Consider the following 26,727-nt stretch of genomic DNA (forward strand, 5'->3'; position numbering starts at 1 on the left):
GCCAGCGTAGACACAGCCAAGAATAAGGGAGCAGCCCAGAGCAAGAAAACATACCTGAGTGAGCTGACGTGAAAGTTTGCTCCGTGATATCAGGAACAAGGTACTGCAGGAGGGGTTGGGGAAGTGGTCCAGGGAGGGGCTGCTGCTCAGGGGGTAAGGGCCAAGCTACACGGCCTGCTCAGGACTGCCCCCCTCCTATAGGGTCCTGGACTGGAACCTGAAGAAAGGGGGTGGGACAGGGTTCCTCCCAACCCTCCCCTCTAGCTGGAAGGACCAGCAGGGACTGGAGAAAGAAGGACACTGGACTGACCAATGATGAAAGAGGCTCTGGTAGCAGGGTACCCTTGCCTTCGTGGAAGTAGTTAGGGACACTGCGAACCTCTGAGGCCCACAAGAGCCTGCCAGGAAGCGCAGGACCCACAGGGCTTAGCCCAGACTTTGCCACACTTGATGAAAACGCACAAGTGACACCTGCTATAAAGATACAGAAATTTGTTTGAGTCAATTTAGTTGATTTCTCACCTTTGTGGGTGTTGCTGATGATCTCCCCTTCCTCACAGCCCTGGGGATCTGGGACCCGCAATTCCTCTTCTCGATCCACCCAGGAGATCACATGAGCTTCAGAGACTGGAAGTCCTGTTTGGAGACCAATTAACCAAGTGCTGATCTTGTTCATTAAGGTCTGTGCTGTTATTCCTTCCAGAGCCAGGATCTGAATCTCCCACCCAGAAAGGCTCCTCCCGCACCTTGCAGAGACTGGGGTCTGGCTGGTACAAGATTCCAGGACACACTCGCCTGCAGTAAAGGTGCATGCCCCCCTGCCTCAGAGCAGCCCTGCTTATTCCCCAGAGGAGTTGAGAACTCTTCCGCACTCTCTAGGGTACAACCCAGTCCCCCTCATAGCCCGTTCAATCCCCTCAGCATCCCAGGGAAGGACAGGAACACACTACTCAGAAGGGGATTGGCAGGTCTGACACCAAGGCCCCCAGGCAGGGCTCAGACTGCAGCTGCCACATGGCAGTTCACTAGGACTTAGAAAGAAAGGACCTAGCAGAGCTCTAACTCCCCAGGGCTCTGTCCACAAAACTCCTGGCTGGGGGACTGGGCTTGCCCTGCTCTTTGGCTCAGATGGTCTACTAGAGTCAGAAGGAGGCAAAGGAAGTTGCCTGAATAGCTAAATGAATCTTTGGCTGGCTGCTTCAGACCCTGCCTATGTTCCTGACTCATGATCCCAATTGCCTGTGTCTGGGTGGGCCCTGCCAGCTGCTCACAACAGCTGCCATGCCCGTGGCCGACCAGAGCAGAGCTGGGCCATGCTGCTTCTCTGGTGCTTGTGGCTATTACACAGCTCCCCCTCTGCAGCCTCAGTCCTACTCTGCCAGCAGCAGCCTGTGTGTGGTTTCCCAGCCTTTCTCTTGTGGTGATCCTGGCCTGCCATTTGGTGCTCCTCTGGGCTGTACACAATCTACCATGTTCCCCACAGCTTTGACCTGACCCCTTCTTGGACATTCCTTTAGTGTTTGGAAAATTCCCCCCCCCCCTATGATGTGCTAAAATTAAAACATGACCATGAGATCATTGTGCTACCACTGTTACACAACTGCAAGAAACCTTGTGCAAAGTGTTCCGTGTCAATGGGAATGTTCTGATGTGATGACTATGATTATCTTGTTCATACCCATTATTTCTGAACAAGAACAGGCCAGGCTTTGGCAGAATGGTGGGGCTCTTGATACCAATTAAGCAGGCAAGCACATTCCCAAGCAGTGATGAGGGCAATCAACACTCTGATCTCTGCAGTAACTGCAAACACAGTGTCCTAAGAGATAGCTCAGGAACACATTGACCCTTGTGCACATGAGAGGGATGAGGGGATAATGGATATGGATGTTTTATTCAAACAGACAGAAGGCTAAGAGGGATAGCAACACATGGAATGCAACATGCATCTTGGTACCAGTGTCGGGGTGGAACAAGTCTCACTTTAACTATGCCCGAGATGCTGGGACACTATCAACCTTCTCCTTGCACAATAACTTGCCCGAGCGCCTTAGCCGAATGGAGCCTGGGTCTTTCTTTAGGTACAACCCTGAGTTGTGCTGAATGGAAAAGCTGCACGCTTTGCATCAGAGCTCTAGAAAGAGCTACCCTGAACAGCCATAACGACTCTCTGTGGTGCTAGTAGCAATTCATATGGCACCGCAGTTGCTACGGAAAGCAAAATTATCAATAACAGCAGCACCTGGGAACTCCGGTGTAAATCAGGACCCCACTGTGCTAGCGGGATGCTCATATGGAGCTAAGCATCACCCCTCTTTAGTGTAGGTATCCTTCCCAGCCCTGAGAAACAGGGAAACACTATAATAGTTACTGCAGAGAGAGGCAATCACACACAGAGTCTCTAAGGGATTTGATCAAGGTCACACAAGCAGTCTGTGACAGGGACAGAGAACTGAACACAGGTCTCCTGAGCATGAAGCCAGACATTCACATAGGAAGAAAAAGTCTCTACCCAAAGATATTTCACGCTAAAAAGACAAGACTCTTTAAAAAGGGCTCTAGAGGCGATCCTAGCAATTACAGACCGGTAAGTCTAACTTCAGTACCGGGCAAATTAGTCGAAACAATAGTAAAGAATAAAATTGTGAATCATGTAGAAGAACATAATTTGTTGGACAAAAGTCAACATGGTTTCTGTAAAGGGAAATCCTGTCTTACTAATCTATTAGAGTTCTTTGAAGGGGTTAAACATGCGGACAAGGGGGATCCAGTAGATATAGTATACTTGGATTTTCAGAAAGCCTTTGACAAGGTCCCTCACCAAAGGCTCTTGTGTAAATTACATGGCCATGGGATAAGAGGGAAGGTCCTTTCTTGGACTGAGAACTGGCTAAAAGACAGGAAACAAAGGGTAGGAATAAATGGTAAATTTTCAGATTGGAGAGGGGTAACTAGTGGTGTACCCCAAGGGTCAGTCCTGGGACCAATCCTTTTCAACTTATTCATAAATGATCTGGAGAAAGGGGTAAGCAGTGACGTAGTAAAGTTTGCAGATGATACCAAACTGTTTAGGATAGTCAAGACAGAAGCAGACTGTGAGGGACTCCAAGAAGATCTCACCAAACTGAGTGATTGGGCAACAAAATGGCAAATGAAATTTAATGTGGATAAGTGTAAAGTAATGCACATCGGGAAAAATAACCCCAACTATACGTACAGTATGATGGGGGCTAATTTGGCTACGACAAATCAGGAAAGAGATCTTGGAGTTATCGTGGACAGTTCTCTGAAAACTTCCACACAGTGTGCAGCGGCGGTCAAAAAGGCAAATAGGATGCTAGGAATTATTAGGAAAGGGATAGAAAATAAGACCCAGAATATCTTACTGCCCCTGTATAAAACTATGGTACGCCCACATCTTGAATACTGTGTCCAGATGTGGTCTCCTCACCTCAAAAAAGATATTTTGGCCTTGGAAAGGGTTCAGAAAAGGGCAACTAAAATGATTAGGGGTTTGGAACGGGTCCCATATGAGGAGAGGCTAAAGAGACTGGGACTTTTCAGTTTAGAAAAGAGGAGACTGAGGGGGGATATGATAGAGGTATATAAAATCATGAGTGGTGTGGAGAGGGCTGATAAAGAAAAGTTATTTATTAGTTCCCATAATAGAAGAACTAGAGGACACCAAATGAAATTAATGGGTAGCAGGTTTAAAACTAATAAAAGGAAGTTCTTCTTCACACAGCGTGTAGTCAACCTGTGGAACTCCTTGCCAGAGGAGGCGGTGAAGGCTAGGACTATAATAGAGTTTAAAGAGAAGCTGGATAAATTCATGGAGGTTAGGTCCATAAAAGGCTATTAGCCAGGGGATAAAAAGGTGTCCTTGGCCTCTGTTTGTCAGAGGCTGGAGAGGGATGGCAGGAGACAAATCGCTTGATCATTGTCTTCGGTCAACCCTCTCTGGGGTACCTGGTGCTGGCCACTGTCGGTAGACAGGATACTGGGCTAGATGGACCTTTGGTCTGACCCAGTACGGCCGTTCTTATGTTAAGACGGATTATGTGATTTATCTCCACTGCCAACAGAGGCAAGTGAGCCCCGGAGAGAATAAAACTGAATTTTTTAAAGGAAATCCAGCTTGTGCCTGAAATGCAAGGAGAGCTCTGCTCATGTTTATCTACCTCAGAGCTACCTCTGCCAAAACACTCGCAGAGTGTGAACTGCCTCATCCACCGTCACTCAATCCCTCCCACTGACAAGAACCAGCATTTCACAGCTTAGCCAGAGGCAGGGAAAAGGGGACCCTGCAGGCACTAACAACAGCCAGACCCAGACCCACAACTCTGGTACCTGCCATTCCTGCCTGGGCCCTTCCACTCACACTTCTGGCAAAGGTACAACATGGACAAGACAGTGGGAAGCATAGTAAGACCTTGACTGTGGGAAGAGCAGCACCACCGATATGTCCCTGAACCTGCTTCCCCTGGCAGGGGCTGCGGAGGGGACAGTCTGTCACACAGGAGCCAGGATTATTGGGGCAGATATTCCTGACATTGGGGGCAGGAAAAGAAAGAAATGGTCTGGTAGCACTTTATAGACTAATAAAACGAGTAGATGGGATCATGAGCTTTTGTGGGCACAGCCCACTTCTTCAGATGTGAAAGAAAAACCAAAGCCAACCCAGCTGCTCCAAAGCCCATCCAGCTTCTGTTACTGAAAGGGGGAGGAATCCTTACCCAGCCAGCTCACAGCCTCATAATTCTCCTGCATCACATCCCAGTAGAGGGCTCTCTGGCCCGGATCCAGCAGAGCCCATTCCTCCTCAGAGAAATACACAGCCACCTCCTCAAATGTCACCAGCTCCGGCACAGCCATTTCCTGTCTCTGGCTCTGCAGGTTGTGGGTGTTCTGCAGCCTATCAGGAGAAGAACAGTAATTGGAGACATTTCAGAAGGGGCTTTACTCATTTCCACACCCTCATTCCCCCCAGATTTAGTTCCTGTTGACACACATGCTAAACTCCGGCATTTTGGGGAAATGCTTGAGTCTAGATCAAGGATTGGCAACATTTCAGAAATGATTTGTCAAGTTTTAACCTATTCACGGATCTGTGTGCCAGGCAGAAGTAGGGGACAGGGCAGGCTGGGTACGGTGAACTTATTTTCTGAACCAGCTGCAGCTGGGGAGAAGAGTTTAATTAAAATTATTAAACAGATAAAGCATTTTAACTTTCTCAAGCTTCACTATAAAGTAAAATATTATGTTTATCACAAAAGGTTTCAATGTTTTCTGTATTTATAGCAGGGGTGGGGAACCTTTTTTGGGTCAGGGTTACTGACCCACAGAAAAAAAATCAGTTGGGGACCACACAAATGAGGAGCAAAAAAACTCCAAATCCTCCCAATCCTCATTGGTGTTTACCCCAGCTAAGACTCCTCACTCTTCTGGTGCCCTGCCCCCCCCCCCTCTACCCTCTGTTCCAGCCTCATGCCTCTCAGCCCCACGATTCCTTTCCCTAAAGCCTGATCCCCCTGCATCACTTCATCTCCCCTCAGTGCAACTCCTGCACCTCCCATCCTACCCCCGCATCCTCCTTCACCCCACATCCCTATTCCCCATAGCACACTCACCGGCAGGGCAACAGTATTGAGACTTGCAGCCCCCAGAAGCAGTGCTGGGGCAAGGAGGGGCCAAGGAAGCAGGGGGAAAGAGTCACTTCCCTCTCTGGCCCAGCCCTTTGACTAGGGCTCACCCCTCACTTGCAGGCTGTGGCCCCAGGTGCAGCAGGGCGCTAGGAAAGGGGCTCCCTGCCCCACCCCCAGCTCACAGAGAGCAGCACGGTGCAACTAGGGCCCAGGCTTACCATGTGTGACTGGCCACCCAGCCCTGATCTGCAGAGCAGGCCCAGCCCACCCAATCCTGAAGCAGGAGGTAGAGCCTATAGCGCGGTGATGGGAGGATTAACCCCTTATGTCTCGGGAGCTCCATGCCCAGGCCAGGCAAGGGCAGCCCTAGGGACATGCACACGCCTTCCCCACTCACCTGCTTTCCAGCAAGCCGGAGCTGGTGCTCCGGCGTACGGCTGCGAGGCTGAGGCTCCAGTCACAGTACAGGCCTGGGAAGGGCTGAGCTCCTGCCCTACATGCCACAGAAAACTGGCTCAAATGCCACTTATGGCACGGATTGCCGCATGTTACCAACCCCTGGTCTAGATATTCCATTAACAGCACATAGAAGTTAGATCCCAAACCCATATTCACTTCTCTCAATACCTGGGCTTGAGTGTCAACATTATTGTGCCAGCAACAATGGGATTGAGTTCTAAGCACCAGTGTTTCCGATAAATAAGCTGCATATTCTGAATCTAGATTCAGGTGTTTAAGTTTAAGCTGCTGTATTTAAAGCCCCTCGTCTTCTTCTATTTATTTGCAGCACAGACCTAGGCCTTCTTATCAGGACTAAACCAACAGGGATTTAATAAAACCAGCCCACAACAGAGATAAAATGAAGTCAAGGAGACGATTCGGATATTTAATATTAAACACACATGCTGAAGGTTTATAGGATGAGACCTAAGAATCATCGATTCACAGCATTGAACGGGATCATTATATCATGCACTCTGGTCTCATCTGCATCACAAGCCATTGTATTTAATCATGTTACCCCAGGACAACCCTTTCTTTCCCCACGCCATATTTTCGAGAAAGTTGTCAAGCTTTGCTTTGAGAACATCAAGAGATGGAGAAACCACCAGTTCTTCAATCATTTGATTTAACAGCAAATCATCTTCCCTATTAAACATTTGTGCCTCTTTTCTAGTCTGTATTTGCCTGGCTTTGGCTTCCAGTTACTGAGTCACACTGAGCTGTGTCCACTAGACAGAGGAGCCCAAGATCCAGCAGTTTCTCTCCATGAACAGACTGATACAGTGGTAGCCAGTCAGCTTTCATCCTTTCCACCTATTTATTTTAAAAAACTGACAGTATATTCAAACTGAACAGTAACCATTGAAATCTCTCAGACTTAAGGTGCTGCAATTTGTGCACTTTAATTTCACAACTGTAGCATCATGCCCTGCAGACAAACCCTTTATAACAGAATGGACAAATGGGAAATGGGGTAAAAAACTATGTTAATTCCTTTAGTTTGAACCTTTTTAACTGCCCTTCCATAATAGCTACATATATGGGGGGCTGCAGACATTCCGATGCAAACACCTGTGATAGCAAAATAGCACCGTTAGCTCCCCAATCGGTATCAGAGCTCTCATACTGTTAATAATAATGTTTAACTTCACATTTGAGTCAGTTTTATAGAATTGAAATTGTAAATGAACTCCAATTCAGCTGACTCCCTCTGTAATCTGGCTAAAATTCTTTTTGTGAAAGGATGGCTGCGTTTAAATCCATTATTGAAAGTCCAGGGAGGTTAAAACATTCCCTAGTAGGTTTGTGTGTGTTACTCCCTGGACATTCAATAATGGATCTACAAGTAGCCCGTCCTCTACAAGCCCAAAGTGGAACACATTTGCAAACTCCTTTGAAGCTTTATGCCAAGAGTGGGAAATATCAAGCCCAGAGGTCAGAGGCAGTAGCCTCTGGCTTGCCTGGATCCAGCCTTCCGAGTCTCAGGGGCTCCTCCCCAGCATTGATGAGCCCAGAATGGTATTTCAGTGCCCCCTCTCCCCCATATGGTTGGAGCACACAAAATCTACTAGCCTGGGCACCCCAAGACGCTGCTGTGTGAGAATGTGAGGAACATCTGTCTCCTTCTCAGTTGGGGGTCACATCAGTGAGGGTTTGTTTGCATGTTTTTTTGCTTCTCATTTGTGTTGTCTGAAATGATTTTTTGTGGGTCAGTGACCCCCCCCAACCCAAAAAAGGGTCCCCACCTCTGCTTTAAGCAGACACAGAAACCCATAGGGACTCTTTTAAATACCAAGACCAGGTCTGACCATTACAGTGTTTGGAAGGGACTGTATCTACAGTACTGCACTGCATCGAGTCCCACTTAGCAGGCAAATCCAGCTTATCAGGCAGGGAAGAGCTGCCTTGTCCAGTCCCTGGGCGATATTGCGCCAGTCCGATCACAGTCCTGGGAAGCAGCCCTGAAGTGTTCCATCCTGGCACTGGGAAACACACCCTATCTGCTCCCACTCTCAGGCTTTGTCTACACTGCAGGTTTCACGCGCAAGAACAGATGTTCTTGCACAAACACTTGCAGAGTGTTCACTCTACAAGCCCGTTCTTGCACAAGAAAGTTTCCAGTAGATCATCAGAAGAGAGGGCTGTATGCACAAGACTTATTCCTCTCCCCATAGGAATACACCATTTTGTGCAATAGCTCTTGTGCAAAAACTAGAAGGCATGTGAGGATGGGCAACAGGGATTTCTTGTGCAAGAAACCCCTATAGTTAAAATGGCCACCAGAGCTTTCTTGCACAAGAGAGCATCCACACTGCCATCTCTTACACAAAAGCACATGGCAGTGTGGATGTGCTCTTGCACAAAAAGTTATTGTGCAAGAAGCCTGCAGAATAGTTATAGCCTCAATGTTTGCAAGCACTGTAGAAGGTTACCTGCCCCATCATTGCCATCCCCTCTACCCTCTTCCTATCCTGGGGTTTCTCCTCTGCCACTGGCTGGCAGGGCTCATATCCTGTTCTAAAGCCCACTGCCTGCCCTGATTTTGCCCCTTGGCCCCTCTCCTGGCCCTGCTGCCAGCTGTGTGATCTACTCGTGGAGTTAGTTCTGCCTCTGCAGACTGTCTCAATCCCTGCTCCCCGACCTGTGGTGGTCGCCCATCTGCTCCTGCGGTGGGAGCATATGGGAGGTCGTTGCCCCATGTGCCGAAGCTGGAGGCAAGGTTGTGGTGCAGCTATCCCTTCTGGGGCAGTCACATTGTGGTTCCAGCTCCAGTTACACAGAGCACCCTAGTACAGTTCTAGCTACAAAAGGATTAGCTTAAACTTTTGTTGAAGACTCTGCTCTATTTTCAGTCTGACATAAATTGCTTTTTTAATAGCACTGCTGTTTTTTGCCTCTTTACACACGTACATATTCACAATCTGTTGTTTCTGCATCAACTTCTAGAAGTGTGTAGTCTATTTTCCATTTTTAGATTAATATCTAAAATGGAGAAAAATAAATAAAATTAAAGTGAAAACAATTGCTATGTGAAGTATCAAAAAGGAAGTAACTACAGAAGGTAAGGAAAGTCAGTGGAAAGGAGCTGAAGTGTTCCCTTTTATTTTTTGCATGTTGCAAAATTGCATAACTGGAAATCGAGAAAGCTAAACTCCATAATAAAATCCAGTTGAAATCCACTATCAACCATTATATCACTAAAGAAAAGTATTTTCCCAGACCTATTTAATTTGGAAAGATGTGAAAAATTGTCCAGCAGCACATACTGGCTACAGAAAATATAGGGTTTAAAATACATTTCTGATCATAATGGGGGGGGGGGGGGGCGTGCAAGTGGGACAATTTGCCCCAGGCCCTACAGGGACCCCTACAAGAATGTCTGAAGTGTATAGTATTGCAACTTTTTTTTTAAATGGAAGGGGCCCCCAAAATTGCTTTGCCCAGGCCCCTGAATCCTCTGGGTCATGAAGTATAATAGATTTTGGTGTAGGCACCGAAACTGATTTTCATCATTTTAACCTAATTTCCATATACATTTAGATTAATAGTTTGGTAACAGTTCCAAGTTGTCCCATTTTAAATAATTTTTCAAGAGATGCAGGAGACAAAATGATACAGTTGGACGAGCTATATAACACATTGGTTTATAAGCAGATGGAAGAGAAGGATCTATAAAGCATCTTGTATTTTAAAGAAGTGCGGTTTTGGTTTTATTTTGCTACCATTAAAAATGTGACTATACAATCAACACGATTCAGATTCTCAGGCATGTTGGCACCCGCCAAGATTTCTCCACCCCCCCTCCCAAAATCTCTGAGCTTCTGACAGAAAGAGGTAAAAACCTAACCGCCCTGCACCGATCCCCACAGCCTTGTCCCGCGCTGGTTTGTGTGTAATATCGGTTGGTGTGTGTGACATGGGGGGGGGGTGATACCGGTGGGGGTGATACCGGGGGTTTGGGGTTCGGAGGTGTCAATGCTCCCAGCGCACGAGGCGCAGGGGCGGGGCCCAGACGCCCGGGACGAGGTTCAGTCCCGCAGCCCGGACGCGGCCCGAGACCGAAGCTGTTCGGTGAGAAACCCCCCCGCGCCGGGCCGGGGGTCACGTGAGCACCAACCCGCGCGCCCGGGACGCTCCGCCCCGATGCCAGTGTCGGTCTCCGCGCGCTCGGGCCGGGCCCAAAACCGCCCCCCCCCGCGTGCCCCGGCTGCCGCGTCCCGAGGGGGCGGGGCTCGGACCGACACGCGGGGGGGGGGGGGGGCTGGTGACAAGCGCCCGCCGCTCCGCTCCCCGCACCTCACCTGGGCTCCTCCGCACCCCCAGTCCTGCCCTGCCCCGCCCCGCGCGCCTCAGAAGCGGCAGCCGGGCTAGTAACGGCCCCAAGGGCGCCAGCAGTACTCGCGGCGCATGCGCAGTGACAGCGGCGGGGCAGGAGGCCGGAGGGCTCAGGCCGCGCGTGCGCAGCGGGCCAGCTCCAGAGGGGCGCTCCGGCCGGGAGCTGCCTGGCTCGCTGGGTGGGGCTGCCGGGGCCGAGCCCCCCACCCCAAGCACGTGCCCCGCCTGGGGCTTCCGGGGCCGAGCCCCCCACCCCAAGCACGTGCCCCGCCGGCATCTGGGACCGGCCCCTTCCGCCTGCCGAGCAGCTGCTGCCGCTCCCGGAGCCCCTGGCAGGGCGATCCAGCCCCGGTCTGCCAGAGGAGTGGGGGGAGCTGCGGGGCTTGGCGAGGGGAGTCAGGTGGGGAGGCGGGTCACGTTTCCGATGGGGGGGTGCTAAGGAGGGGTTGTGGGGGCTGAGGCTGGGGTGGATCGAGGGGTGGGGAACCTGTGAGGGGAGGTTTTCCCCGGGACGGGCTGCGTGGGGCTGTACCATACGGGGGGGGGGGGGTCAGAGAGCACATGACACCCCACCAGTCTGGTGACGCGGGGGGCGATTTCGTTACCTGGGGCAGAGAGAGAATTTTTCTGGCTGGGCCCCACCCTGGCGTTTCTGCATTGGGTCAGTTCAGGTAGACTGGAGTAAGCCCTACAGCCCCCAAGTGAAAGACATTGAATCGCCCTGCTTCCTTCTGAGGAACAGGTGAGTTAGACACCTAGAAGACATGTTCATTCATCCCCATCTCCTCAACTTTCAGGCTCCAGAAGCATGGTACCATCCTGCCTACATTATTTCTCCTTCATGCACCATTCACTTGCTTTCTTGGGACTGGCTCAGTCTGAGGGGAAGGAGCTAGGCAGGAGTTTAACCTCATTGGGGGGGTAGAGGTGGAGGGTGTGTGTGTGTGTGAGTGAGTGTGACAGCAAGTCCCCCGGAGCCCTCAGATCATTACAGCACATAGCGAGGCATGACAAACTGAGAAACACCAGTAAGTCACCAGGTCCTGCACCCCCCCATCTGCAGCCAGACGTGACTCTCAGCTGGCAGGTAAAAAAGAAGGTTTATTAATTCACACCCCTGCAAGGCTCAGATTACCATGAGCCTCAGTCATTGTAAACATTCTGGCCTGGGCATCCTCCCTCAGTGAGTCACCCCCAAATTCATCACCCCATTGAGATACTGGTGCAGTGTTCAGGGAAACTGAGGCATACACAGAGCATTACTACAGGACAGATATAGGAGGGATCCTAGAAAAGCTATGCCACGTCTAAGGAATGTGTCTGTTTTTTCAGAAAAATTTCTGAGAACAGACCTGTTCTTTCACCATCCCTTTAAACCTTGTTTGAGGAGGAAGAAGAGATTTTACTGAAAGTAGGTGGGGTGTAGATGGGCCAAATTTTAGAAAAGCCTCTTAAAAAAAAAAGCAGAAAAAAAGCAAAATTTGCATATTTTTCTCCAGCGTTTCTTTGCAGTGTAGGTATAGCCTTAGGATGGGCAGGGTGAAGGGCAGAGGCTACAGCAGAGTTATTGAGCATGCTCAGTGCCCCTAAATTCTCCTTAAGTAGCACAGCTGTACAGGGAGCAGCTTTCTAAATACCACAGGTCTCGTTGCTCCCTGTGAGCCTTGCAGGGCATGTAAGAGTTTCCCCTCCCTTCCCCAGGAGCAGTTCCCCGGTGCCCAGAGCTGCAGGTGAGCGGGTTGGCCCAAGGCTGCTCCCAGTGGAACTGGTTGTGCTCCTTGCCTGGGACCCAGGGAAACTGCCACCAGATCCCAGTGTGTGCAGGGTGGGGGAGCAAGCCCTGGGAGGAGTCAGAAGGGGGTTGAAGAGGGGAACAGGGATTTGTGAGGTGGGGGCAGGAGAGGGATGCAAGAGCTGGGAGCAAGAGCAGCCTGGCTAGAGAAGGGAGAGACCTAGATTGTATAGAAGGGCTGTGTCTAGACTGGCAAGTTTTTCCGCAAAAGCAGCTGTCTACACTGGCCGCTTGAATTTCTGCAAGAACACTGACTTCCTACTGTCTGAAATCAGTGCTTCTTGCGGAAATACTATGCTGCTCCCATTTGGGCAAAAGTCCTTTTGCGCAAAAGGGCCAGTGTAGACAGCTCAGATTTCTTTTGCGCAAAAAAGCCCCGATCGCGAAAATGGCGATCGAGGCTTTTTTGCGCAAAAGTGCGTCTAGATTGGCATGGATGCTTTTCCGCAAAAAGTGCTTTTGCGAAAAAGCGTCCATGCTAATCTAGACACTCTGTTAAAAGTGTTTCTTTCTGTTAAAAGCATTTCCGGAAAATCATGCCAGTCTAGACGTAGCCGAGGAGATACAATGGCAGCTCTCCCACCTCATGGGGCAGGTGAGAAGACGGCAGAGGTGACTGGTGGTAGCAATAGGGGGCCCCAGCTCCCATGCCCCGGACAATATTTTAGTTGCTAATTGCTAATAGGGTGCCCCAAATACCCCCTGCCTCTGTGGGTGCCCCTCCTTCTGCAGGCACCAGTCGCCCACCCAGCAGTGAGAGGGGAATTCTTTACATTTTGATTTTTTTAGTGTTGTAGATATTGGCAAACTGATCCATTATAGACTGGCAGCATTTCATTTGCATATTGATTTTTTCCATAACAAATATGCAAATAAAATGTTCCTTCTCTGCCAAAAGTTGTGAATGGGTTTGCCAGTCTGTGGTTGTCAGCCGACGGTCAGGGCAGTGTGTGGGTGTGTCTCCTAAGTCTTTAGCTGCTAAGACACGAAGTCTCGTTGCAGCGGGCAGCCCAGAAGGCTGAAAGGAGCCCCGAGAGTTTAACGTCCGTGACTTTACTGCTAGGACCGAGGTCCCGTCGCAGAGGGTAGCCAAACAGGCTAACAGACGTCCCAGTGTGTAGGAAGAGCTTATTACACTTCAGATTTTAGCTGCTAGAACACCATGCTCAGGCAGCATAATTAGTGGCTTGTTTTTCAAAAACATTGGGGGCTTAGAACCAAATCCCATTGTTGCAGGCACAGTAATGTTGAAACTCAAGCCAGGTGCTGAGAAAAATGAATGTGGATTTGGCATCTAGCTTGTGTGTGGTGTTTATGGAATATCTAGACTCAGCAATTGCCCAAAATGGCAGAGTCTAGCATGTGTGTCACCAGGGACAGAGGCTGGAGAGAATGGATGTGTGGAAAAGGATTAAAAGCCCCTTTTGAAATGTCTCCAATTCCCCTTCTCTCCCTGCCAGGCTGCAGAACTCCCGTGTCTGTCTCCAGCTCAGCCCCTGGCCTGCAGAGCCAGGGACAGGAATTGGCTGTGGCGGAGCCGGTGACCTTTGAGGAGGTGGCTGTGTATTTCTCTGAGGAGGAATAGGCTCACCTGGACCTGGGCCAGAGACCCTATACTGGGATGTGATGCAGGAGAATAATGAGGCTGTGAGCTGGCTAAGTAAGGATACCTGTCCTCTTGGGTATCAGAAGCTGGGTGGGCTGTGGAGCAGCTGAGATGGGTTTGGTTCAGGGTCCCTCATTGCCTCCACCCACGATGTCAAGAGTATCCACCCCAATAATTCCTGGCTCCTGTGTGAGAGACTGTCCCCTCCATAGCCCCTCCCAGGGAAAGCAGATTCAGGGACATAACAATGGTGCTGCTATTCCCCACAGCCAAGGTCTTCATGTGCTTCCCCACCATCATGCCCTTGTGCCTTGGCTGGAGGTGTCAGTGGAAGGGCCCAGGCAGGAATGGCAGGTACCAGAGTTGTGGGGCTGGGTGCAATTGCTGTTAGTGCAGGGTCCTCTTGTGCTGTTGTGCTGAGCCTCTGGAAGGAAGGCGCGGACTCAGAATCTTTTCCTGTCTCTGGTAGATTTTGTGCAGCTCAAAGGAGCACCAAATGGCAGGCCCAACTGGCCAGAAGAGGGAGGCTGGGAAACCACACAAAGGCTGCCCCTGGCAGAGTAGAACCAAGGCTGCAGAGGGGGAGCTGAGGTGCAGCAACAGTCACAAATGCCAGAGAAGCAGCACAGCCTGTCTCCACCCAGGCCAGCCAGAGGAGCAGCCCAGCACTGCCCTGGCTAGCCTCAGAAGTGTCAGCCATTGTGGGCAGCTGGCAGGGCCCACCCAGGCACAGGCAGTCAGGATCAGGAGTATGGAGCTTAAGCAGGGACTAAAGCAACCAGCCACGGGTTCATTTTCCTGCTCAGACAACTTCCTCTGCCTCCTTCTGTCCCAAGTAGACAATCTGAGCCAGGGTGAGATGATCCCCCCTCCAGGAGTTTGTGGACAGAGCGTTTGGGGCTCTAGAGCTGTGCTTGGTCCTTTCTCTCCAAGTCCTAGTGACCTGCCAAATGGCAGCAGCAATCTGACCCCTGCCTGGGGGCCTCGGTTTCAGACCTGCCAACCCTCCCTAGAGCTCCCGTTCTGAGCAGTATTTTCCTGCCCTGCCCTGCCCTTGGATGCCAGGGGGGTGGAATAAGTTGTGAAGGAGACTTAGGTGTACCCTACAGAGTGCATCAAAGCACTCAGCTCCCTGGGGAATGAGCTGGGCCATTCCCGATGTAGGGGGGATGCACCTTTCCTAAAAGTGAGTGTGTCCTGGGATCTTGGCTGTGTAAGATGTGGAAGGAGTTTCTCTGGGTGGGAGGCTCAGATCCTGGCTCTGGAAGCAGTAATGTCACCAACCGTAATGAACAAGATCAACTCGTTTAATTGCTCCTCAAGCAGGGTATCCAGTCTCCAAAGCTCATGTGTTCTCCAGGGTGGACCGAGGGGAAAAGCTGCAGATTCTGGATCTTCAGGGCTGTAAAGAAGGAGAGATCACCAGTGACACCCACACAGGTGATTAGTCAGCTAAACTGATTCACAATCCATTTTCTCTGTTCTTGTAGCAGGTGGCTCTTGTGCAAATTCATCAAGTCTAACTGACCCTTCAGCCTGTCTTCAACTCCAGTGTTAGGGTGCTGGATGGGTAAAAGGGTTATGTGGAAGAAGAGTCAACTTGGCTTCAATCTTTCCAGCCATTCTTTGAGCGTGTTCCCCCTTTTCTATTTCTGTTTTAGAATTTCCTTTCAGCTCAGCACAGGGAATGACTCCTGAATGGATTCCCTGTCCCAACAGATGGTGGGACTCTGACTGAGAACCATGAGAAGAATCTTCAGCAAGAAGAACCAGCGTGAATGACTCCATGTGGGATGTTATTGGGAGGATCTGAAGGGCATGCTACTCAGAGTCCTGAAGAAGGTGAGGCCTGTGAGAGTCAATGTAGCCCACAAAGGCAGCATGGAAAACATCCAAGGAAGGGACAGTGTAAATCCAGTCACAAGAGCAGAGGGGTGAAAACAAACACAGAAAATGTTCAACAGAAAATCCCCCATCAGCAGTCCCCCCATGCTTACAGTGACTGTGCAACTCCTATTAAACATGAAAGAGCCCACACAGGGGAGAAACTCTATAGCTGCTCTGATTGTGGGAAAAGCTTCAGTCAGAGCTCAAATCTTCTTCTCTATATGAGAACCCACACATGGGAGAAACCCTTCAGCTGCTCTGAGTGTGGGAAAAGCTTCAGTAAGAATTCAAACCTTGTTGTACATTGGAGAACCCAAACAGGGGAGAGACCCAATACCAGAGGTAGGGAAAACTTCTCAGCAAGCAGAATCTGGCTTGCCTAGGGCTTTGATCCTGCCGGTGAGGCACTGCCAGGCCCCACCTCCTTACAGGCATGTGCTGCAGGAGAAGGAGCTCAGCCCTGCCCTTCTTTCTGCCAAGCAGCCACTGGAAAGTCGTCAGCACACCTCTGCCACATGACCTGGGGCCAACCCCAGAGGCTGGAGGCACTGCTGCCACTGCAACTCTGGCCTGTTAGGCTGGCTCATGGCCACAGCCATAGACTCCCGTGCTTCCAGGGCCACGTGGCCATGGCACGGTGCCTCGGGCCAGCTCTTGGCTGCGTGGCTCTGGCAGCAGCACCTCTGGCCCTGGGCTATGTGGCTGCAGCAGCAATGCCTCTGGTCCTGGGCTGGCCCTAGACTGCATGGCTGCAGCAGCAACAGGATATCTCTCTATGGTGGCCATTACAGAGTGGCTGGAGATATTGCTGCAAGGGGGCATGAAGCCAGGTAATATTCCCCCACATTCCCAAATCCATCCCATCCCATCCTCTCACTTCCCTCCCACCCAACATCTCCAGCTTGCTCGGACACCCTCCCTTTTTTTGCATCCTCTTTCCTGGCCATGCACTGCTCTTTCTCTTCTTCCTGCTCCCTCCACCTGGCCAGATACCCTACTCCCAGCATGCTTCTGCACTGCAGCTCCCTCCCAGATCTTTCAACCTATTCTGCTTGCTGGCAGCCCTGTCTTGCACCCCTCAATGCCAGCCCCTCACTGTACCCCTCACTTTTGTCTCCACCCCTGAGCCTAATGAGTTCCATAAAGTCCACTAACTCCAGCACCGCAGAAAAAAAAACCTAGCCTATGGTAAGCCTTGAACCTCACTACCTCCCCTCCCCTCACCCTGTGAGAATGCGGTACAAGAGGAGTGAGGTACCTCAGTTGGGGCCACATCAGTGAGCACTGGGAAGTTTTGGAGACTATTGGTTTTTGGGGGGTTTTTTGGCTTCTCACTTGTGTGGTCTCCAGCTGAGTTTTCTGTGGGTCAGTGACCCCCAACTGAAAAATGGTTCTCCACCCCTGCCTTAAGTAAAAGAAAACATTGAAACTTTTTATGTTGGCCATAATGTTTTACTTTGTTTAAAATGGAGTTTGACAGAGTAACACAAGAAAGTCACAATGCTTAATCTGTTTTATAAAGTAAGTTAAACTGATCTCCCCAGCTGCTGCACTAGGAAAATGGCTCAGGTGTAATGATATAATTAACTGTGAGTGTCCATTAGCAATTTGTAGTTTGTGGAAAGGTTTGCATCAACACAGTGTGTGGGGTGGAGAGAGTATGGCCAAAGCACAGGTCTTACAGTGAACAGGCTTTGAACCTGTGCAGGGAAACCCTATTGCATGAGTTCCCAAACTGGGAGGAGGGAGGCCTGAAGAAATTCTAGGTGGGGGTGAGCCTCCCCCCATCAAGTTTTGCTGCCCCGCTCAGTTCTTTTTTTTTTTTTGCTTAAGTTTCCCTGCTATTGGGGGAGGGGGGCTGAGGGTTTGTCAAAAATCAAAAAGGGGGGGGACGTGATGCCAAAAAGTTTGGGAACTGTGGCCCTATTGGATTTCAATTCCAACACCTTAACCACTCGGGCATTACAGCTATGAGTGCAGTAGTGCCCTAGGGCAAGGAAAACTGGTAAATAATCCCAGTGCCCAGGCCTGACGTCACCTGCCACACAGAATTCAAACAGCACACCTGGCTCCCCAAGCACAGTGGGAGTTTGTGGTTTCCCGGTGCAGATTAAAAATCCTGTTCCCAGTGAGGTCTGTGTTTTGGCCACACACAAGCTGCACAACCCCCAAGACACTCTCTTCACACTTCCCATCCCCGTTTCAAATAACGTAACAAATCCCCTTCTGCCACTTTCAGAGAGATGCCAGGGATGGTGCCTCATGCTGGGTCCCTGAGGTCTCAAACAAACTCAGCTCCTGCCTGCCTGTGTATCAAAGCTTGGGGGACTGTTCCTGCTGTGTATGAGGGTGAGATGCTGCTTCATTCTCAGCCTATCTAGTTTCTGAGGCTTAGATGGTGTTTGTGTTTATTTCTTGCGTGATCTGCTTTGCCCTGTGTGCTCACGTCACTCCAGCTGAACTTTCTGGATTGATATAATCTCCTTTGTGAGTTTTCCCCCTGAGGGCAGAAGGGATTGAGGGTCCCATCTGGGAGTGTCTGTGGAGATTTCCCCTTTCCCCAGACTGCAGTGGGAAGGGGACTGGAAAAGGCAGGGGTACAGGAGGGGCTGGCATTGAACTGAGGAGAGCTCCATGAGATGGTTGCAAACACCCGATTTGGGGGGGGGGGGATTTGAACCCACGTGTGCAGAGCACAACAGATTAGCAGTCCATCATTGTCACCACTCAGCCACCTCACTTGAGCTGTAGTTATTTCTTTCAAATTACCCAAAGTCAGCACTGCTGGGAACCATTGTGCCACTTGCTTGCCGGCCAGGGACACCCAGGGCTGGAAGGTTTTGGCTTTTCACAATGTTCCCAGGGCTACTGTACAAAGCTCAGTGCTGGTAACAAACCCAAACACCCCCTGGGTGCCCAAAGACGGGCTGGCTAGTCACAGTCTGGCTCGGAGCACTCTGCAATGGGAAGATGTGCACGGGGCAGTCACACGGCAGTGGCACACAGCTCAGTTCACTCTGCTATGTCGTGTGCGATCCCTGCTGTTCTGTGGTAATTCTCTGTGTGTGCCTCAGTTTCCCTAGTCACCGCACTGCTATTTAGATGGGGATGGGAATTCTGGGTGTGACTCACTGAGGCCCGCTCTGTACTAGGCCGGGCAGGTCGGCTTAAGGGATGCAAAATGCCAACCTGCTAGGGAAGCTGAATCTAGCTGCGCATTATGCATCTCTGGTACCTGAGCTAACAAGTCTGTTCTACACTGTCCCCCTGTGATGTAACAAACCTTCTGTTCTACCTGCTGGCTAAGAGTCACATCCGGCTGTAGATGGGGACGCAGGGCCTGGTGACTTACTGGTGTTTCTCAGTTGTTTCCCAAACCTCCGCTAATGGCACCTCAGCCTGGGAGCATCAGCCTGAGCCTCCTCCTGCTCTTCAGCGTCATTCTCCACCAAAGGCTCGTGCCAGGGCAGGAAGCCTCATCAGCCCCGTTTTGCTGACCGGAGAAGGGAGGCTCTCAAGAGTCAGGTGACATGCCTGGGGCAGGCTAGGAGAAGTTCTGTGCGTGGGGAGGGGCAGAAGGGACAGATGCTTTTTCTTAGGGGGAGGGAGGGTGTCTGTGTTCCTGTTCCTCCCTGTGCCCCCTTTCTGACTGGCTAGCGGAGGGCTCCTCCCTCCCCCACTTCCTTCTTGCCCCTTCTCTGCTCTGGCTGCTGAGGGGCTGCTAGGCCTGGGTCAAGAGGGTGACATACCCAGCTGGGCTGAGCTGGGGGTGAGGATGGTGGGGGTGAGACTGGGAACCACATCACCTGGTCCCTCCCAAATGGTGGCCCCTGACAGAGCCAGCACCTCCACAGTGTGGGCTGCAACGGGGCAGAGCAAGTGCCCATGGGGTTAGGGGTCACAGTGCAGTAGTGGGGCCAGGCTCTAAACAGCAGAGGAGGCAGGTCTTGCTGGAGAGGGGTGGAGCTGTGTGAGCCCATATGCAGATGTTGTCATGAGAACAGCCCTGTGGGAGCAGAAGAGGGTTGGCGAGCATGGCCCAAATTTGGAAAGTAGGGTCGGGCTGGGGCATCAGGGTGGTGGCAGGGTGGGAATGGGCAGGAGGGACGCGGTGTAGGATGGTCATGTGGGGCTGTGCCCACCATGAGGTGAGAGTGTTTGTGTACTTGGGGTCAGGCAGTGGTTGTGCCTGGGGACCTTATACTTAACTAAATAGGTGGTTTTCTCAGGGTGAGGCTCCTCTGTTGCACTGTTGTTGTGCTGACTCCTGTAATTTCCCCAAATGGTGAAAGCTTGACTGTACAATTTCTGGCAGTGGGGTGACTACATTCATGCTTTTCTTTGGTGCTCACTGTGGTGGTGGGGGGGGGGGGAATAGAGCTGTTTTCTGCTTATGCTTTTGCTATTCTGTTTTTTCAGCTACTTTCTTGTTTTTTTTTCCCTACCTGCTTTGATATTGCTATCTGAAATAAGGAAAAATGGATCTTGAGCAAAAGGGAGTTTTTGCACCAAAACTTGCCAGTATAGACGCAGCCAGGGAGTTCAGAGACTTATGAAACACGAGGGTTGGAAGAGATAGCAGGAGGTCTCTAATCAAACCCAACTCTTCGAAATCACCCCAGCCAGAGCTTTTACAAGCCTGGTCTTAAAAACCTCTAGGGATAGAGATTCCACCAGCTCCTTAGGAACCCCTTCCAGTACTTCACCATCCTCCTAGATAAACTGTTTTTCTTAATAGCCAACCTAGTCTAGACCTTCCCCACTGCAACTCAAAACCATTGTGCCTTGTTCTGCCATCTAATGCCACAGAAAATAGCCTGGCTCAAGCCTCTGTGAACCCCCCCCACACACACACACGCAAACACCTTGAGCTAGCACCAGTAGCCCAGATGTTTAGCAGACAGTACTTGTAGGGCAGTGGTCTCCAACCTTTTTAAGCACAAGATCACTTTTTGAATTTAAGTGCAACCTAAGATCTACCTCAAACCCAAATACCTTTGCTCCGCCTCCTTTGTGCCCCTTTTCCAAGGCTTCACTCTTGCTCACTCCATCCTCCTTCCCTCCCCCATCTTCCCTCACTTTCACTAGGTTGGGGCAGAGGGTTGGAGTGCAGGCTCTGGTCTTGGGTTAAGGGATCTGGAGTGTGAGAGGGGTTCTGAGCTGAACTTGGGGCAGGCAATTGGGGTGCCAGAGAGAGTTCTAGGTGCAGGCTCTGGGAGTGTGTTTGGATGCAGGGGTGCCCAGGGCGAGGGCAGGTGTTTGGAGTGCAGGAGAGGGTTCATGACTGCAGTAGAATTTCAGGATGTGGGCTTCAACTGGGCACTGCTTACCTCAGGTGGCTCCTGGGTGGTGGTACAGTGGGGCTAAGGCAGGCTAACCCCTGCCCTGCCCCTGCACCACTCCCAAAAGCAGCCAGCAATCTCTATCCCAAGCGTTCGTGCTCCCTCTTTGGTCTGTGGACTTAGGCTACAGGGTGGGAAAGGGGGCACTTTCTCCCTCCCCTGCACTGCACAGCAAACAGGAGGCTCCCGAGGGTGGGTGAGGCAGCTCCACGGCAAAGGGCAGGAGATGCGCAGCAGTAGGGAGAGAGGCAGCTGAAGTGCCTGCACTTGACAGCCTCTTAGCCAAACCAGTCAGGATCACCTGTCAGAGGCTCCAAGATCTACCCGTAGATCCCGATCTACTGGTTGGTGATCACTGTTGTAGGGCAAGACTCCGAAGAGAAGTGTTTTCGTTATGAGTTTAAGCCTGACTTAAAGCAGTGATTCACGCTAACCTTACCCAGACAATTAACTTATAAAGCTGGAGTCCTAGCCTAGAGGCCATTGAAGAAGGGAGCAGTTAAAATGCCCCTTCACTTCTCTATCTCCTCACCAGAGTGTTGGTTCAAATCCACAAATCCACCCTCCTTTCTTCATGCCAGCCCCTATTCCAGGCTCCTTCAGGCAAAGAGAGAAATGGGGAGATAATCCAATGTAGAGCTAATGTTCTGGTGGCAGCGCAAACAGGGACTTGAAGCCCAGACCCACCAAATCTAACCTTGTGGCTCAGCATGTTAAAATGGTAAGAATAACCCCCGGGTAGTGGGCTCTTTCTCTCCTCGGGACTTGGCAGTGGCGCTGGGGGGTGCCCAGAACCTTCTACCCTCAGGCTCATTTGGGGCCCTTGGGGAGGAGTCCTGAAGAGTCCCACAGGCCCTGCCCTGGACAGGTGGGTGAAGGGGAATTGCAGGTTGTGGGTGCTACAGGCAGGGGGTGTGGGGGTGAAGATGATAAAATCCCCCCCCCGGCACTGCTGGGATTGTCCCTCCTTGTCAGAGGGCAGAGCAGAGGAACCCAGGCGCTGCTGCCATGAGAGGGGCAGCCCTGAGGCTGAGGCAACTCAGCCCTTATAAAGCCGCCAGGGTGGGGCAAGTCTGAGGAGAATAGAGCCCTTGTGCCGCTTGGTGGGAAAATCCAGTTCCGACTGGTCCAGTTCTGACAGTGGCCAATGCCTGAGGGGTTCCAACATGGATCCCTAGATCAAAGGTCACAGACTCCATTTTGAGGCTCCAATTACTGACCTACACATCACCATGCCATTACATGTTAATGTGGTAGAACAATTAAACCAAACACATACCAAACTTCCTTGCACAGGGAGAGGCAGAGATCAGAATTTTCCTGCCTCCCTCAGCTTGTCTGGCTACTTTGTCCCATTTCCCACCTCTTTTCCTGAGCTGACCCAGTGGCTGAAAGGGATAGTGGCTGCTGATGCCAGGGAAAAAGATGGGCAACAATAACCTGGCTGTGAGAGGGACAAGGGTCCAACCCTCTCTCTGCCAGTTAGCCTTGGCTCTTGGCCACCCACCATTCACTTTGATGAGGCCATAGTATGCGAAGGGGGAATTTTGACCAATCCCCTTCCCTGAGCTAGAATCCCAGCTCCTACTGGAGGAGACAGCCCAGCAGGGACTGAAAACCACTGCTTCAGGTGAGGTTTGAAGTCACAACCTCAGCACGTCTTCTAGGAGTACTGCCTTATAAGTATTGTGCACTGACCCATTGCACCACTGCGTGAGAGTTTTCTCCAAAGACCTCAAATTGAGAACATAAAGAAGCACAAAGTGGAATTGAAGGAGAGGGGCAAGAAGATCCATTCTCAGGGATTTGTAACGACTATAATCTCACCAGCAGGTCCCATCAGATTTGAGCTCAGATTGCAGGATTCAAAGTCCTGAGTGTTGCCTGTTACACCATAGAACCATCACTCCACTACATACTTGAGGTTCTCAGCTTGCTCTCTCTGTTTTTTCCATTCAGCAACAAGATCTCTCTGTACATGGCATTGGCTGGGAATTGAACCCAGGTTAATTGCTTGGAAAGCAGCTATGCTCACCACTATACCACCAATACTTGCATTTGTTGTTTTTGGGAAAATTAGTGAGGGAAGCCTATGTCTGCCATGAGGCGAGCTGGTGGTGAAAGGCTGCCTGTATGGTTTGGGTAAAGGACAACTTGGCTGTTTGGACAAGATCAGGAGTGGCAAGGTGGGGATAGTGGTTGACCTCCACTCTCCATGGAATGAGGAGCTGGGCAGGAGAGGAGTCCCAGAGGTTTTTGGGTGGGAGAGTACAGCTTCTTGGCCTTTGGGCTAAACCTCAAGAGCAGCAAAGGGAGAGGTAGGGAAGTGACTTCTGGATCATTTGTGTGGCCTGGGGATCAGACATAAGCCCCCAGAGACCCCTTCAGTGAGACATCACAGGACCGAGCATGGGGCAGCAAACACCAGGCACTGTCATTGTCTGGGTCAGAGATAAAGACCCCCTTGGAGCTGTGGTCCGATGAGGAGCCTCTGCAGGCCCTGAAGTCCAGGTGGAGGAATGCAGATATTTATGGCCAAATGGCTGATGGCCTTGCAAAGAAAGGCCACTTCGCTGCCCCATCCCCACATCCTAGACCAAGTCAGAGCCAAGGTCAAGGAATTGTGGCAGGGTATCTGAGGACCCGTGAGCACAGCTCCTGCTCTGGGGAAAGACCGCAGTACTGTGCATACTATGAGGAACTGGACAGAATCCTGGCAGGTGGGGAACCCCTGTATCCAGAGATAGTTGTGGAGTCTGGGATGGAGAGAGCTGGGCAGCAGCAGCTTCAGCTTCAGGACAACAAACCTGATGACCAGCAACTCCAGAACAAGTAGGAGAATTCCAGGAGCATCGTGACCCTCACACTGGAGCCAATCCCCCAGACACAGGACGTAGTATGAGGAATAAAGGTTATTTTGGATAAGGGTTTTCTCCTGAAATAACCGCATCTAAACAGCATTTTTTTTATTTTGCAATAAAGTATTTTGAAATAGTACCCGTCCACAAATATGCTAATGAAGCATGGGATATTTAAATTCTGTCTTCATTTAATATTTCAAATGTCTGCATTTGCATCCCTCTCTCGAAAGCGGGTGCAAGTGTAGATATACCTACATAGGGCAGGGGAGGTGGGAGTACAGGGGATGAAGTGCTATTGTGACACGTCACGCTGGTCACAGCCTGGGGGGGGCCACCTTACATGTCCAACCCCAGAGAGGACTCCCACCGCCATGTGTGAGAGGCACCACCTGCTCCTGCAGTCAGTACAGCCAGGTGCTTTTTTCCCCAATACTGTATGCAAACGCATGATTGCTATGGAGGTGTAATTCAGGGGTAGAATGTTTAACTGCAAATCAAGTGGTTTTCAGTTCAACTGCAAATACCTCCTTAAAAAGCTGATCATCTTAAATAAAACAATTGCATATCCAGGTGTGTCACATTTTGGATTTCTGTTGTACAGCAATTCTTAAAATGACTACAGAGCCATAATGCTTTCCTGTGCCAATGCACATAAACCAGACAAACCTGTCCCTCAGCTGAAACCAGTTCAAACCCGTGTATCTGGTTTCTATTCCCATCATTTCAACAAGGGTGTGATCTGGATGCCCACAGGCAAGTCCTTGGTCTCCATGGGCTGTGCCATGCAGAAGAACAAGAACCACGTCCAGCTGGATAGGAATGGCCACAATCAATCTTATGGAGTTTAATTTAGCAAGTCCAACGAAGACTCAATCAAAACCAGAAGCTGCTCCCACCAGCTTCCAGTACTTCTGCTCTATGCTTCCTTTGGCTTCCTGCTGTTGGGACACCGTCAAACTCGACTGAAGGAAGCCAACTCCAACTACACATGGAGAGATGGTGGGAAGAGCTAGCAAAGGGGGCCTAAAAGGTGCTGCTTTGTCCAGGTTGGCCCTTCTACAAGTGTCAGGGCACATGCTCCCCCAAGTGGATGGCATTGCAGGTGACAGGTAAAGGAACCCAGGAGCACAGGGGTTGTCCCAGGTGTTTCACAGGCAGAAGGACCCCTGATCAAAACATGAGCTAGCTCCATCCATGTCACAGCAAAAGAAAAATAGTTGGGTTCTTCTCATGTGTCTTCTTTGTTCCAGAGTCTCTAGGGCTACGTCTACACTGCAGGCTTCTTGCGCAAGAACTGTTTTGTGCAAAAGGTCTTCCAGAAGAGCGTGTCCACACTGCCACATGCTTTTGCACAAGAGATGTGCTTTTGTACAAGAGTGTCCCTGGCAGTGAGGACGCTCTCTTGCACAAGACAGCTCAGCTGGCCATTTTAGCCATAGGGGTTCCTTGTGCAAGAAATTCATGTTGCCTGTCTACGCTGCCTTCTTGTGGAAGAGCTCTTGCGCAAGAGGGCTTATTCCTTGTGGAGAGAGGAATAACTCTTCAGGAAGAAGCCCTGTTTTCCAATGCTGTACTATAAATTTACTTACACAAGAATGTGCATGCAGTGTAGACACCCAGCAAGTTTTTGCGCAAGTATAGCTGTTCTTGAGCAAAAAGCTTGCAGTGTAGCCTAGGATTGCAGGAGGGGCAGATCCACAAAAACAAAGTATGCGAGTGAATCTTGGTCTTTCTTGTGCTGCTTGCTTTCCCAGACAGTTCCTACACCCAAGGCAATAGCTCCACAACCAACGTATGTTGATTCAATTTACCTCAGCCTAGAGCCACCGCAGGGAGCTTTCTTTACCCTTCTCAGAAGCAGGGAACAAACACTGTCCGAGTCCTGGTCCTGAGACTCCCTCCTTTTAATGCCAGTCAGCAACAGGCAGTTAATGGGACTAGACGTGAGGGCATCAGGGGAAGCAGGGAGAAACACCTCAGCCCTCCTGCATCTCTAGCCAGGCTGGTAGGTTCCATGGCCCCAGCACATCCCAACCTCAGGCTGAGCCAACCAGACAAGACACCGAGGAGCAGGGGGCATAAGACACCCAGCAGAAAGCACAAAATTCTGTTTTCACCAACCTAAGGGGAAGGAAACCAAAGCACATGAACTGGGAGGGTTTTGCAGCAAACAGCCCAGGAAGGTCCCACTGAAATTGCAACTCAGATTTCAGAGCCCTGAGGGCTGCCCCTTACACCATGGGACCTACAGCTAGTGCTTTTGGGGGGCACCTGTGATTATCAGCTCTCAACCTGGCCTCTTCTCTCCTGGCTTCCTGCTATTTGCCCTATCTCAGCTGCTTATTTATTTATTGTTTTTATGTAAATACCAGCTCTAGCAGAAAGACATGTGACACTCTTCCCCCCGCCCTCCCATCACGGCATACACAGGTCGCCGCCACCAACCATATTTTGAAATGGCCCCTTGCTTTTCCCCTGGCCCCATGGGGCTGACAGGAAAGAGGCCCAGGGTCAGGCTGGAGCCAAGGGAAAGCAGGAGGCAGGAAGAGCCCCAGGCTAGAGCCCAGCTCCCCTTTACTCCCCTGGGTACCTTGAGCAGGGTAGCTGGTGCTGACAGCTCCAAGGGAAGGCTGAAAAGCCACAGAGCAAGCAAGGCAGGCCAAGAGGGGAGCAGAGCCAGGCCTACATGTGGCTGCAGAGCCCCAGAGACCCTGGCCGGGCTGCTCCCCGCCCTCTGGCTGCCAAACGCTGAGCG

The 26,727-nt window shown here is 50.9% G+C and overlaps 1 protein-coding gene and 1 long non-coding RNA gene across 13 annotated transcripts in view; one reads left to right on the forward strand and one right to left on the reverse strand.

The window, feature by feature from the left end:
• LOC142821437 (uncharacterized) overlaps positions 1-10,833 on the reverse strand; it is a 27,617-nt gene extending 16,784 nt beyond the window's left edge. Inside the window, exons 1-4 of one of the 5 annotated variants that reach the window (XM_075912328.1) lie at positions 10,451-10,833; positions 6,043-6,138; positions 4,737-4,915; positions 523-636 (exon numbers count right to left, since the gene is read on the reverse strand). In XM_075912328.1, coding sequence (XP_075768443.1) covers positions 523-636; positions 4,737-4,915; positions 6,043-6,138; positions 10,451-10,761 — 700 coding nt within the window. In that variant the 5' untranslated portion in view covers positions 10,762-10,833. The other 4 variants (XM_075912327.1, XM_075912329.1, XM_075912331.1 and 1 more) reach the window with 4 other exon arrangements.
• On the forward strand, positions 10,181-25,307 carry LOC142821453 (uncharacterized). 8 transcript variants are annotated; one of them, XR_012898227.1, is made up of 5 exons: positions 10,181-10,220; positions 13,737-13,936; positions 15,206-15,322; positions 15,544-15,724; positions 18,009-18,163. It is a non-coding gene; the product is annotated as an uncharacterized LOC142821453 (long non-coding RNA). The 8 variants fall into 8 exon arrangements; XR_012898226.1 differs by lacking the exon at positions 10,181-10,220 and adding an exon at positions 10,749-10,884; XR_012898224.1 differs by lacking the exon at positions 10,181-10,220 and adding an exon at positions 11,005-12,214.
• The last annotated feature ends 1,420 nt before the right edge of the window (positions 25,308-26,727 follow it).

The sequence above is a fragment of the Pelodiscus sinensis genome, chromosome 31, assembly GCF_049634645.1.
Source record: "Pelodiscus sinensis isolate JC-2024 chromosome 31, ASM4963464v1, whole genome shotgun sequence".
Taxonomy (NCBI): domain Eukaryota; kingdom Metazoa; phylum Chordata; order Testudines; family Trionychidae; genus Pelodiscus; species Pelodiscus sinensis.